Raw genomic sequence first — 12,533 nt, forward strand, 5'->3', positions numbered from 1 at the left:
TGTGTACCCGACAGAAAAGTATACATGTCTACACATATTCAGACTTGTCTTACAGCAGACGAACTCATCAAGATTGAATGCTGTGTGATCTGACTGTAATGACAATTTGTAGTGCACAGACTGAACTGGCAGTTACTGCAACATGTCAGCGTAACCTTTTACAGATGAACCTACAGTTGCAGTCTATTAAAATGCATGATGCTAAACTCATTAGGCAAGCTTATTACACTGTCCGAATGAGTTGAGTCATGCGGCATCATCCATTGGAGCACTGTTGTCAGAGGTGCTGGGATTGGTAGCGTACTGCATTACCATGACTTGCAGCATTTCATTTTACTAACTTTGCCTTTAGTTCTCCAAACAAAAGCACTTATCTTTCTTGACAGCCACAGGAAGAGACGGATGGAAATACAGGCCCTCCTGTAAAGTAGTGAGTCCTTGGTTTTAATCTATTATACAAGTGATGGCTCCATTCTTGAGGATGTGTAAATGTGTGTCTTACAAAGCTCACTTCCCTTATTCAAATATTTCACCATTCTATTAAATATCCAGGCCACTGGGAAGCTTCACTTAACCTTAACTGTGATGTGTGAATGCTCTCTCTCTCCTCACCTTTCTATATCAATCCCTTCTCTGTAAGGGATGACATTGGAGTCTAGAACAAACTTGCTCAGTAGAGGAAGAAACTGCATGTAAAAGTCAAGGGCCCTCATCGTCTAATCTGCGTCAGGACATAATATCATTTGTAAAGTCGCACAGCAAGACCAGGTGTGCAGATCAAGCTTATCTAATAGCTGTAGGGCGTGTGTGTGTGTATACATATTAGGTTCCATTATAAGAACAGGTTGCCTGGCTCCATATGTGCACAGTGTGCAGGGAAGCTGGGAAAACAAGGTTCTCCGTGTCCCTCTGTGTTATTGCTACCTCCTGCCTCCCTGAGCCGTGTTTGAAGACAGGAAATAGGAGTCAGACCGCAGTCCGAGGGGCATGTGGCAATGGTTTATACTCCAGTGACCTCTGATCCATCCTGTCCACCCCCGCCTGCTCTCTCACACCACTCCCCTGGCCCTCATACACCCTCTCCTGAGTCTGGCCCCAAAAATAAAAGCCTCTAACCTGGCTCAGCCTTGTTCGGCTGGGCCTAACCCAGCCCAACACAATAGACCCTGCATTCTGAGATTTGTTTGAGCAAGCAATGAAAAACAGATGGACTTTGAGGTGAAGAAAGGGAGGAAGAAATAAAGGGAGTCTTGTAAAATATTTGCGAAGAAAAATAACCCAGGGACGCTGTCTAATTATATCTATTTGTCTTGTGTGGTTTTGCTGAGGAGGCCATGTGGTCTCCCTGACTGCTCCATGGTTCATTTTTCACATTATCTGATCCTGGATGGAGAGCTGTTTTGGGTCTCAGTGGGAGGGTTGTGGTGAGGTGGGAGGGCTGGCCTTAAGGAGCACAATGTGGTAAAGGCCTCTGGGTCGTGGAGGTTTGAGGTCTTTGACCACTTCACTGTCTTCTTTGGGTGTAAAGTATTACTTTGAGTTTTTCTTTGGATCTAACAGTGTCCCCCATCTTCAACAGTGTCATAGCTATCGCTATGCACATTGTTTCTGTAACAAAAGAAATAGTTGGTAGTAATGAAAGGTTACATAGTAATCTTATGGTTTGAATAGAGAATTTTGTATAATATCCTTATTTTTCCCCATTTTACAAAGCAGGACTAAGACAGTTTCTGGAATCTTTAATTCAGTTGTTTAATAGTTATTCTAACAATAGGGTAAAACCACAGCTCACTGAGAGAACAATCATTGTTGTTATATCAGCAAGTAAAAGAATTTTTAGACATGTCTGCATGCTAGCGTGGTAACGCTCTTGAACTGGATGATTGACAGTCTTGTAATTTTCTTGTGATTGTATTAGAAAGTCATCCACTTCGTGTTATACCCCCTTTGTCTCCCAAGCATGCGCACCAATCACATCCAGGCACAGCCGGTCTGCGTGTTGATGTCCCCACCCAGCCAACGTCACCTCCTTCTGTCCAGATCCATCCTATCCCTGCCTGTCAGTCAACAGGCAGCTCGTTGACTGTTGCATGATTTCTTAAAATCTTTCCTTTGTTTCAGTAAGGATTCAGAGGTTATAGATTTTAAATTGCCAGCCATCTTTGAGGTTTCTTCCCCTGCTCCTCAAAATATTCTCAAGGTCTCAACCATCAAAAGTTAAGGAAGAGCTCCTCGTGGTGGGTGACAGCATTAATAAGGATGACAGTGGTGGAAAGGAACTAAGTACATTTACTCAAATATTGTACTTAAGTGCAGTTTTCAGGTATCTGTACTTAAGTGAACAATCTGAGTACTACTTCCACCACCAAAGGGATGATCATCATGCCACAGTTTGTGATACAATCATCACAATGTGCCAGCCACCAAACCAACAGAGGGCTTTACATGGTCTTCCTAGCTGTCTTGGCAGAAGCAGAGAGAGCACCCAAAGACTGATAGATCCATTTGACTTTACGTTTAATTCCGTCTCCATTTTCACATATTCAGATTTTCCCGCGTGAGCTTTTGTAAGGAGGAAAACAGTTTGATTTGTTCTGCTGACTTTATATCTTTATTTCTGCCTGGAATGAAAGCACTCAGTCAGTTCATGCAGGATATCCGGTGATTTGGCTCCTCGCTCCAAATCTTTGTCGCTATTTAAATGTATTGTTTTCACATGGATGCCTGTGCCCAGCCTCTGTCTTCTCTTTACTCTTTCTCTTTCCTCCCATCTCTTCTCTGTCCCACTCTAACTCTTTCTCTCTCGCCTACATCTGTATCTGTCCTCTTGCAGGACTCGGAGAAAAAGAGCTTCATGAACAAGCTTTATGCCATTCAGGACGTGTGCATCAGCGTGCAGAATGCACTGGATGATGTGGCCTCCTATGGCGAGAGGATAAAGAAGTGAGTCGTAAGCCCGCCCCTTGGCGCCTGGCCCGCTCTGCTTTGCTCTGCTTCACAAATAGTAGTGTTGGGTTTTTGGGTGGGGGGGGGTTTGCCCCACTTCCTCTTACCAGCTTGAATATAACTCAGTGCTGCTCTTAGGAAAACACTGCCACCCAACACCTGAGATACACAGGCTGTTTGTCTTTATGTCCATCATATCTCACTTGATCCTGCATGACCTCTTAACTGAATTATGTACATACTGATTAAACACACATAACTATAAAGACACATTTATTTACTGTACAGGTAGCCTCACTTTTATATAAATACATTTAAAGGAAGGGGAAGTGAGGGGATTTTGTTCCGATTTAGAACTAATTGCTTTTTACAGGTAAATTTAAAAAAAAAAACATTTTTCTGACTGGACAGTGTGAATTTTATTTAGTCGTAGCCCTTTTTCACCCTGCAGTAGTGGCCTATGTACTATTCCTTCTGCACAGTTCTGGTGAGTGTAATGAATTGGTAATACAGGGGTGTCCACGAATCAAAGTATTAAAAAGCCCTTCCTGACTGGGCCACATTCATTCTCAGCATGTTTGGGTGCTGCTCTTTGCCATGTCTCCTAATTTTTGCAGTCCCACTTTTTTCCTCTCTTTGCAGTACATTTAACTGGACTGTGCCTTTCTTAAGTTGGCTGGCCATCGTGGCTCTTGGAGTGGCCACCGTCATCATGTACTTCATCCCTCTACGATATATTCTGTTGGCCTGGGGTGAGCGAATGTCAAAAATATGGAATTTTTATGATCATGTACTGTATATATGTCATCTAATTAAAAAGGTATAGTTAAAATGTAAATACACTGTGTGGCAGAAGAATGCAAATTCCTTTCTGTGCTGTGTTTTATGTAATGTACTGGGAAACAATAGGGAGTAAAACATTAATTTGTATGGCATATGGTAATACATGTAGATGTTCACCTCTCTATCCTGACTCTTCCCTACCTGCCCCTACCATTTTGTCCCTACAGGGGTGAATAAATTCACCAAAAAGCTACGAGACCCATACACCATTGACAACAACGAGCTGCTAGACTTTCTGTCCAGAGTGCCCTCAGATGTACAAGTGGTGGGTGAACTTTTCCCGTTCATCTTTGTCTCATCTTTTTTACAATTAATCTGTCAGCTCCAGAAAAATGGGCAAAAGTTAGGGCTCCATTTCTTATCTGCTCTTCATTTTCCCCCTCTTCTCAGCCTCTGTTGTAGTTTTCATGTTGCCCTGACTAGCTGATGCTTTAGCCATGCAGACATTTGATCTAATTGTTTCAAAGTAATTTCTGTTTTCCTATTAATAGCTTCTTAGTCTGATTTAATTTCCACATACATATCTCTAGCTGTGTAATAAGATGACAAGGTTAAGTGAGTTCATTGCCCAGCATATAACTAGGTTGATTGACTCCATACACATGCACTCGCACACAATTACAGTTAGCTGTTGGTTCCCAGGTATGCTAAGCAACTGGAACAGAATGTAAACCAGCAGTTAAGCAGCCCCGTGCGGTTTTGCTCTTACATTATCCATGAGATCAGATTAACTTTGTGGCTGAAGACTGACGATGCTTTGTTAGGTGAAATATAGGTGTGCAAGTGTGTGTGTGTGTTAACTGTAATGTGCTGTGTTACCAAGAGCAAAGTGCAGTTTAAACTGCAATTAAGCAGCAGCTTGTGAAAGGCACTGTGTTATCCAACACCGATGGTGTCCGCTGTGGCTGTTAAGCCCTGCTGTGCTGAGTTCACGACACCCACACATGACTATATACACACACACACAAACATGCATACAGGCAGGTTGAGGCTGAACAACCAAGGGCCTCTGATACGACCGATCTACTGCCACATCAGCGCTGACACACTTCCTCTTTGATCGCTTGTTGCCCACATGTGCTTTCATTTTTACAGGGTTATAATCCTTGCTCCCCTGCCAACCCCCACGTTCGCCCCTTTTGGCCCCTGTGCAGTTTTATAATTTACTGGGGTCTGTTGTAACAGTAGGCACAAGGCAGGTAGCCATCAGTGTAAATGAGCCCAAGCTGTCCACCCTCATGCACGGCCGCCTTACACACCTGGAGCCTGGAGCATCGGAGTGGTGACGGGGCCCAGGCCTGGCAGGTATGAGGCCTTTACAAGGCTCCTAATGAGGCCCTGCTGGCTTGAGAAGATGAGGGCAGACAGGGTGCTCTGGTCTGTTGCCATGCTGCTGGAGTTGTGCCTAGTGTATAAGTAATACTGTAAGTGCTACTGTAACAGTTACTCCTGCAGCTGTTGGAATGGTAATTGTTGCCAGGTTTCACAGACAGTTTGGAGGAATACCAAGCAATAAGGGTGAAAGACCAGGTGAGTGGGTTCAGAATATATATCAGGGGAGGAAAGGTGAAACTCAACAAGGAAAAACAGGAGAAAGAATGGGTACAAGTAGAAATGATTGATCACTGGAGATGACTAGTTTGATTAAGAACCGGGACCTGCACTGATCAATTTTTTTTACTGAATCCAAAGGTTAGTTTGCTGTGAAGACATGCTGGTCTTTGTCGTTGGCTAAAAACAGACCAGAACGTTCTGCTCTGTAGTGCGTCCTGTGTCTGCCTCCGGTGATGGGTACACCTCATTGCCTCATTGCCTGCCCCCACCTTAGTGGGTCAGAGCTGTCTGTGGGGATTAAGCCCTTGAGGCTGTCGGATGATACAGAGAGGTGCTGAGGTCCAAATGGAGCGCCTCCTCACAGGCACGTGTCCATGGCACCCACTGGCATTGATGCAGGGGCCCTCTATGCCTGACACCCTGGATGACAAATGAAGTGCTATTTCAGGGCCCTAGTGTGACCTACCACACACACACTGTGCATGTGAGGTGGGTTGGGGGGGGTCAGTGTACTGTTCCGCATCATTTGGAGGTGCTTCAGTGCAGCCAGAACTGATGAGGTTCTAATGACTTTATATACAAAGGGCAACCACACTGGGCCGCAGTGCATCATAATGTATATAGCTATAGAGCAACACAGTGACTGTGGAACAGCTTTTGGACTCTGATAGATTTCCCATCTTTCATTTCTGCATAAGTGAGGACCTAAAAGAAACTTTAGCAGCAACAGTTTACAGAAGCTGCTTTAGTCTTTCAAACAATGCTCCTGAAATCATTGTCACTGAGCTCTCAACAGCTTTTAAAAAACAAATCCCTAGTGGGAGACAGATCTACCTTTGTACCACCACAACAGTTTACTTCAATTATGAACCTCTCAGAGCAGCAGCACTACAAGCTGGCATGGTGAATGTGTGCATGAAAAAGCCTGTGTCCCTGTCTGGGTCACAGTTTCTTGGATCTGGTTTGGATCTTTTACCAGCGTAAGCTATCTTTATGGTCATTATCAAGGAATCCATCATGTCCTGTTAAACGAGGCCAAACCGAGCACCTTTACAGTGCTAAGTATTCCCTACCTGCCGTTTGGGAAGTGTCAGTGCACTAGTATGTTTTACGACACTATTAGCCGTGTGAGCTAGGGAGTGCATAAGTAGGGCCAAGGCAATTAGCATGCCAAGTGGCCCTTTATGATCGGTGTAAAGGAGCCAGATCAAACCCCCAGTACAAAAATAAGCCTGAATTCCAATTTAGCGCCTAATGAGCAGCGGGGAGTTGGGTTAATATTTTTAGACAACATTTATGTTGGGGAAGAAACCTCTCTGGACAAACAGGGGTCAAAGGCAGGATAGTTAAAGGTTGAAACGTTGCCAGATGTCATCACTCACATCTACCAGAGGTCTCTCTCCCTCTCCGTCACTCCGTCCTTCCCTGTTTTTGTAACAAATTTAAACGTTTCATTTTATCTGGCCAATTAGTCTCTATTCAGTATGTGTCACGCCACTGCAGCTAATAGGCAAAACTTTCCTTACTTTGTGATTTTTTTTTTTTTCCCCAACTCTGCGCCTTATGTCACCTTGACATGTCTCTTTTCCCCCTCAACAATAGATGTGAGTGCTGAGTCCTCCGATCTGCATGTGTCTGAACTGTACACATTAGTGCTTCCCTGGAAAGATTTAATAACCCTTATTTTTCGTTAGGCATTGCATGAGATGAAAACTGCTGAGGTTGTACTGTCTGGAAAGGACCTGAAAACTGAATAACTATCATTAAAATGTAGCTCACTTGTCGTTTTGGCTTCATTTATTTACTTGCCTATTTGCTTTTTTTTTTTTGCTCACTGTCACCCATCTTGATTTTTGCCTTGTCTGTCTGCCCACACTGGCAACATCAAAGGTTCAATGAGAGAAAGTGAGACAGGGAGAGAGGAGAAGGTCCCAGGATGCTTTGTGGGTAACAGTTAAACGAAGCATGATGCACGGTACACGGCGCCCCTTCAGCAGAGCACACTTGAAAGCCTGTTTTGCACTTGTACTGTCAACATTTGGGATAGTAGAGGAGAGGAGCGAGGGTGGAGGAGCCTTTGAGCAGCGCTGGGTCTTTACCCACTGCCTCTCCTGCCGATGTTCCCTTTAAACCCCACACTCGTGTACCAAATTGCTTACTGTATGTGCTTGCTGCATTCCTTCACTTTTTACTTTCACCCAATTCTGGCTTCTTTTATTTTGCTAACGTCCCACTTTCTCCTTGCCTCCTCTGCCTTTTCTTCTGTTTTTGACTTTAACTATCTGTTGTTGTGTTCATTGGTTTGCTGCCTGTGTGTGTATTATTAGGTTAAGGTGAGCGGGGAGCCAAGGGTATAGCAGACCTGTCACCTGTAAGGTGGAATTGAACCTGTGACACATGAGCCCCATTTCTCCTGGCTGGCAGCCTTTCACAGAGAAACTCTTTTTGATTGAGATATTGTTTTTTTCCTGCACCTTTTCTTTTTGTCAATTCCCTTTGCTACTCTTCATGAGAAGCAAAACACTACTTTTTACTGACATGCAAACTTTTCTTTCTTTGTGTGCGCTAACAAAGAGTTTTGTTTGGACAGGAATGCAGACGCTCAGAATTAAATTGCTGCGTTCCTTTTTTGCTGCTGTAGGAGTTCGGCCGTATAATGGCACCACTAACAGCCAGTGATCCCGCACAATACCTGTCCTACTTTTGGGATCCACCGCATCTTGTTTGAAGCTTTCAACAGACAATGAGTGAGAATGAGCTGCATATAGAGGCACATTTCCATAGGTGGAATGTTTGCAGTTATTTGATTTTAACAGATACACAGTATGTTCGTGTAACTCCGCTACATGCATGTTGTCTTACTCGTCCGTTCATGAGTGAATTAAATCATTCAACCATTCACTCACTTCTTGGTCCATGGATGCACCACTGTCATTGATCACAGTCAATGTGGGCACTCTGCCAGGGCTCCCATAGTCTCCTGATGAAACAACCACTGCACAAATGCATACACACAGATGGGACCATATAAATCCCTTTCTGTCCCCTGGGTTTTTGTTCCGTTGTCTGCTTTAGTTGGCAGGGCTATTAAAGGCTCCACACCCACATGAGAACAGTATCTGTCATCACCCGAGTGTCCACAGATCTCCCTCCGTCTCACCCAGTCTCTTCCTCACTCTCATTGTTTTCTCTTCTGTTTCCTTTGTTAGTGTGTCCTGCCCTCTGCCCTTCCTCGCTTCATTTCTCCATCTCTGTTCCTTCATTCTCTCACTTCCCATCATTCCTTTCCTCCCTTGTTTTATACACCTGAATTACTTCCCTGTTGCCTTTCTGACAATTTCCTGTTCTCTCTCCTCTCTCACCGTATCCAGCAAACAGGTTGTATTTGTCCAGCTGCTTAGTAGGATGTTAGTTTACCTTTGGACAGTGAGGAATATCGAGATCTGAATCACTGCATTCTGGCTGCCTAGTGAGGCGTATAGAGCAACACATGCTGGCCTAACCACCTTGTAAGCACCTTAACAGGACATCGGTGATCATCACTGTGAGACAGAGGAACAGAAATACACCCACAGTACGTGTGTGTGTGTGTAGTTTGTGGATTTGGGTGGGATGCAAGGGTGGCAGGGAGTTATGTGTGATGAGGGAGGCAAGGGTGTGTGTGTGTGTGTGTGTGTGTGTGTGTGTACATGCTGGTATTCATATGTGTAAATGTATATTTGCTTATGAGAGCACACACACAAACATGTGTCTTTGCATCTCAGATTTGTACACTGCAGGCAGAGGATACTGGAAAGCGTAATTGAAGCGACAGTGTAAACCAGTAGAATAGGGATGATAAAGGCTCATTTCCAGCCAGCGCTGAGAGACGCTGCTGTTCCCGTCCACAGCAGACAGACCCACCATGAGACAGAACAGAGAAGCCATATTGACGCCAGTTTCTTGTCTGCCTGGAAAATCAGAGAGCGTGTCAGTCAGTCAGACAGGTAGAGTAGCCTACAGTACATCAGCCTCGGAGGGATCCCTCAGACAATACTGGCTCTTTGGTGCTGTGACTGTTAAGTTTTTTTTTTTCTATTAGTATTCTGATTCAGTGGCTAGTGCTTGTCAGTGCCTTGAATCTATCTAGGATAGTGACTGCATTTGTGTGTGCATGCACGTGTGTGTACATCTGAAAGTGAGAGACTTGCAAAGTGACAGTCTCTGGTTGTTGACAATCATCCACTGTGATGCTGTTGCATCTGAGTGTCCGTCACTTAAGAGGGTTTTCTTTTTCAGTTTCACTCACCATCTTTGCAATGCAGCACATCAAGTGGGACTCAGTTCCTTTTGGGCGAAACAGGTGACGCTTCCTCTGAAGTGATTGCAATGTGCCACTGAAATGTCAGTTTTAAGTAATGCAGTAAAACTGTGATTAAAAATAGTCATTATATATTTAATGTCTTGGTAAATTATAAGATTATAGGAATCAATTTAACATTTAGGGGAAGACACTTGTTTGCTTTCTTATTGCCAGCTAGATGAGAACAATACACTCATTAAGTATGAAGCACTGGCTAACTTAGCATAATGACTAGAAACGGGGATAACACGTCCTAAGGTAATAAAATCCACCTACAGACACCTCTAAAGCTCACTAATTAACATTTATATTGCATTGTACTAATAATTATTTGGGTTTTTGTCACAGAAGTTAAGTTGCTGATGTTAATGTGTTGTAGGAAGAATAACCACCAGCTAAGCACTGACTTTGGTTTTGAAAGGGTTAGTGCATTTGTTTTCTACCTTCTGTCTCCTTCCCATCACCCTGCCCTTTCTCTCCTCACCATCTTACCATACTCAGATGACTCTGTTGTCTCTCCAAGCTTTCCCATGAGCCCTTGCCCTGTTCTGTTTGTTTGCGTGATCCCTTCCCTCAGGCCACTGTTCCACATCTGTGGAAGTATTTACAGTATATACATGCGTTTGTGTGTGTCTATGCACAAGCAGGAGTGTATGTGGAGCTTGGAACAGTGTAAATGGATTGTGTTCTTGTGTGTATAGACACGTGAGTGTCTTTATGCACATCTGTGTGTAGGTGTGTGTTAGTGTGTGTTGTAATCAGTGTGTAATCCCTTCCCTGAGGCCACTGTTCCACACAGCTGGACTCAGAGTGCCTCTGGAGGGTTTCTGTGCTATTCAAGCATCCTTTGCTCTTTCCACCTGACCGGGTGCTGTGTGTGTTTGTGTGTGCATGTGTGTGCATGTGTTACTGTGTGTTTTAACAGGTGCAGTACAGAGAGCTGAAACTGGATCCCAATCCCAGTCCAAATAAAAGGAAGAAAAACAACCCCGGGTAGATGACTGTGTCCGCCCACCAACTCCTCTCTTCTGTCGGTCCGTTACTGGGCGCCGAGGAGCAGAGGAAGACGGCTCTGGACCAGCTTGGCTCAACTATCCTTCCTTTTTTCCTGTTTTCTTGTCTTGAGCGTTTTTTCTGTCTTAAATTACTCATGATATACAGTACAGTTTCCTGAAGTGTAATTTTTGTATAAAACAAGACCAGAAATCTCTTCAGTTATTCTCATCACCATTGATTGATTTTAAAGATGAGTGGGAAGGATGGATAGGATGACCTTTTTTATCAGCCGTGTGTGCCACAGTCCTTGTTTCTACTCTCCATCACTCTGACAGCTCAGAGGACTGTCCCTTTGCTTACCACAAGTGTCACACAATGAGTAAAATTAGTTTTAACAATTATATCATTATGCACATTTTTAGTACATTTGTGTTTATCAAAATACAAGCCTTATACTAACTCTCTATTATCACTGCAATAGAATCGGTTTTAGCTCATATTGTAATTATTAAATGATGTTGGTAATATGTTTATATTTTTAAATTGCTTTTGTACTGAAGAATACACCCCCCCCCATTTAATTTGATGTGGTAATGATGTTATGTTCACTGGCAGTATTTGGATAGTCTCCCCTTAACGCAGCCAGCCAGGTTGATTAGCAATTATGGTGGTAGCCTCCAGATATGTCCTTCTACCCAGACACAAAAGGGGACCAACTGGCTGAAGACAGGTGATGGTATCTGTATTTTCAATACAGTAGCCAACATAGTGGACATTAGCTTGGCATTAATTTTAAATAAAAGTGGATCTTTCTTTAAAAAAGAAACCCACTGTGATTACATTATCACTATTAAATAGTACTCAGTGGGGAAAAAAGAACAATTAAGTATTAGACAGTTGGTGTAAAGCTCCAAACAGTTATCACTATTACAGTTTTTTTGCTGTTGCTAACAAGCATTAACCAATACTTAAAATACTTCTTCTAAACTCTTAACACAGCAACACAGTTACATCACACACCTGGCCAAATGGTTCATTTTCGGACAAAAACCACATTTTGTTAAATAAATACAAACTTTACATTTCACAATGCAAAATACCATTTTCTACATATACTAATTTTATCAAAACACAGCAAACCTGGCTCATAATTGAGTCATTTGATCAAAACATTAGCACTAGTTTTCTATCCAACAGGAACATATAGTCAGTCATAGTGCACAGACTGTCAAAATGTGAAAAAGTAATCACATTACAAAAATTACATTACTTCTCATTGAACTCTATACAATATGTAAACCATCTTTGATATCCAAAAATGTAGAAATACAGTAATTCAGTCAGCCTTACTGTAAACACACTAAAATTGTGTGTGTGGATAAATTTCATATAGTATATGTACAGTGGAGCCATCAGTACTTTATGGATTATAAAAAAAGGACAGAATTGCTGCAGTAAAGGCTTTACGGTATTGGCATTTGCACATTGCTATCAGTAATCACAGAAAAAAGCACTTTGCCCTGTGTTTACAACAATAGACAAAAATAAAACAAAATGACAGACCAAAAAGTCCTAATCTACACGATCATCAGCATTTGGCCACATGTTCTCATCAACATCACACCTTATAATGTCTCTTGCTATGCACCTTGGAAAGAAACGTTTAGAATGCCTTATCCACCCCTGGCAATCTTCAGCTGAGATGTCTCTGCAGCCAGCCTCCATTGCATCCAGAAGGGACATTTGATCATGGTAAATGGACTGTATTTATATAGCGCTTTCTCACAGTGTGTTACACTGGCCAAAGCGCTTTACAGGAGATCATACACCATTCACCCATTCACACACACAT

General features: G+C 43.0%; 1 protein-coding gene across 10 annotated transcripts in view; it reads left to right on the forward strand.

Moving 5' to 3' along the window:
• Positions 1-11,687, forward strand: part of mctp1a (multiple C2 domains, transmembrane 1a) — a 116,752-nt gene extending 105,065 nt beyond the window's left edge. For all 10 annotated transcript variants that reach the window (XM_020594329.1, XM_020594332.1, XM_020594333.1 and 7 more), the window contains 4 exons: positions 2,834-2,943; positions 3,589-3,698; positions 3,957-4,054; positions 10,611-11,687. In XM_020594329.1, coding sequence (XP_020449985.1) covers positions 2,834-2,943; positions 3,589-3,698; positions 3,957-4,054; positions 10,611-10,682 — 390 coding nt within the window. In that variant the 3' untranslated portion in view covers positions 10,683-11,687. The remainder of the gene's footprint in view (positions 1-2,833; positions 2,944-3,588; positions 3,699-3,956; positions 4,055-10,610) is intronic.
• Positions 11,688-12,533: the final 846 nt, after the last annotated feature.

This window comes from Monopterus albus, unplaced genomic scaffold, assembly GCF_001952655.1.
Source record: "Monopterus albus unplaced genomic scaffold, M_albus_1.0 scaffold23.1, whole genome shotgun sequence".
Taxonomy (NCBI): Eukaryota; Metazoa; Chordata; class Actinopteri; order Synbranchiformes; family Synbranchidae; genus Monopterus; species Monopterus albus.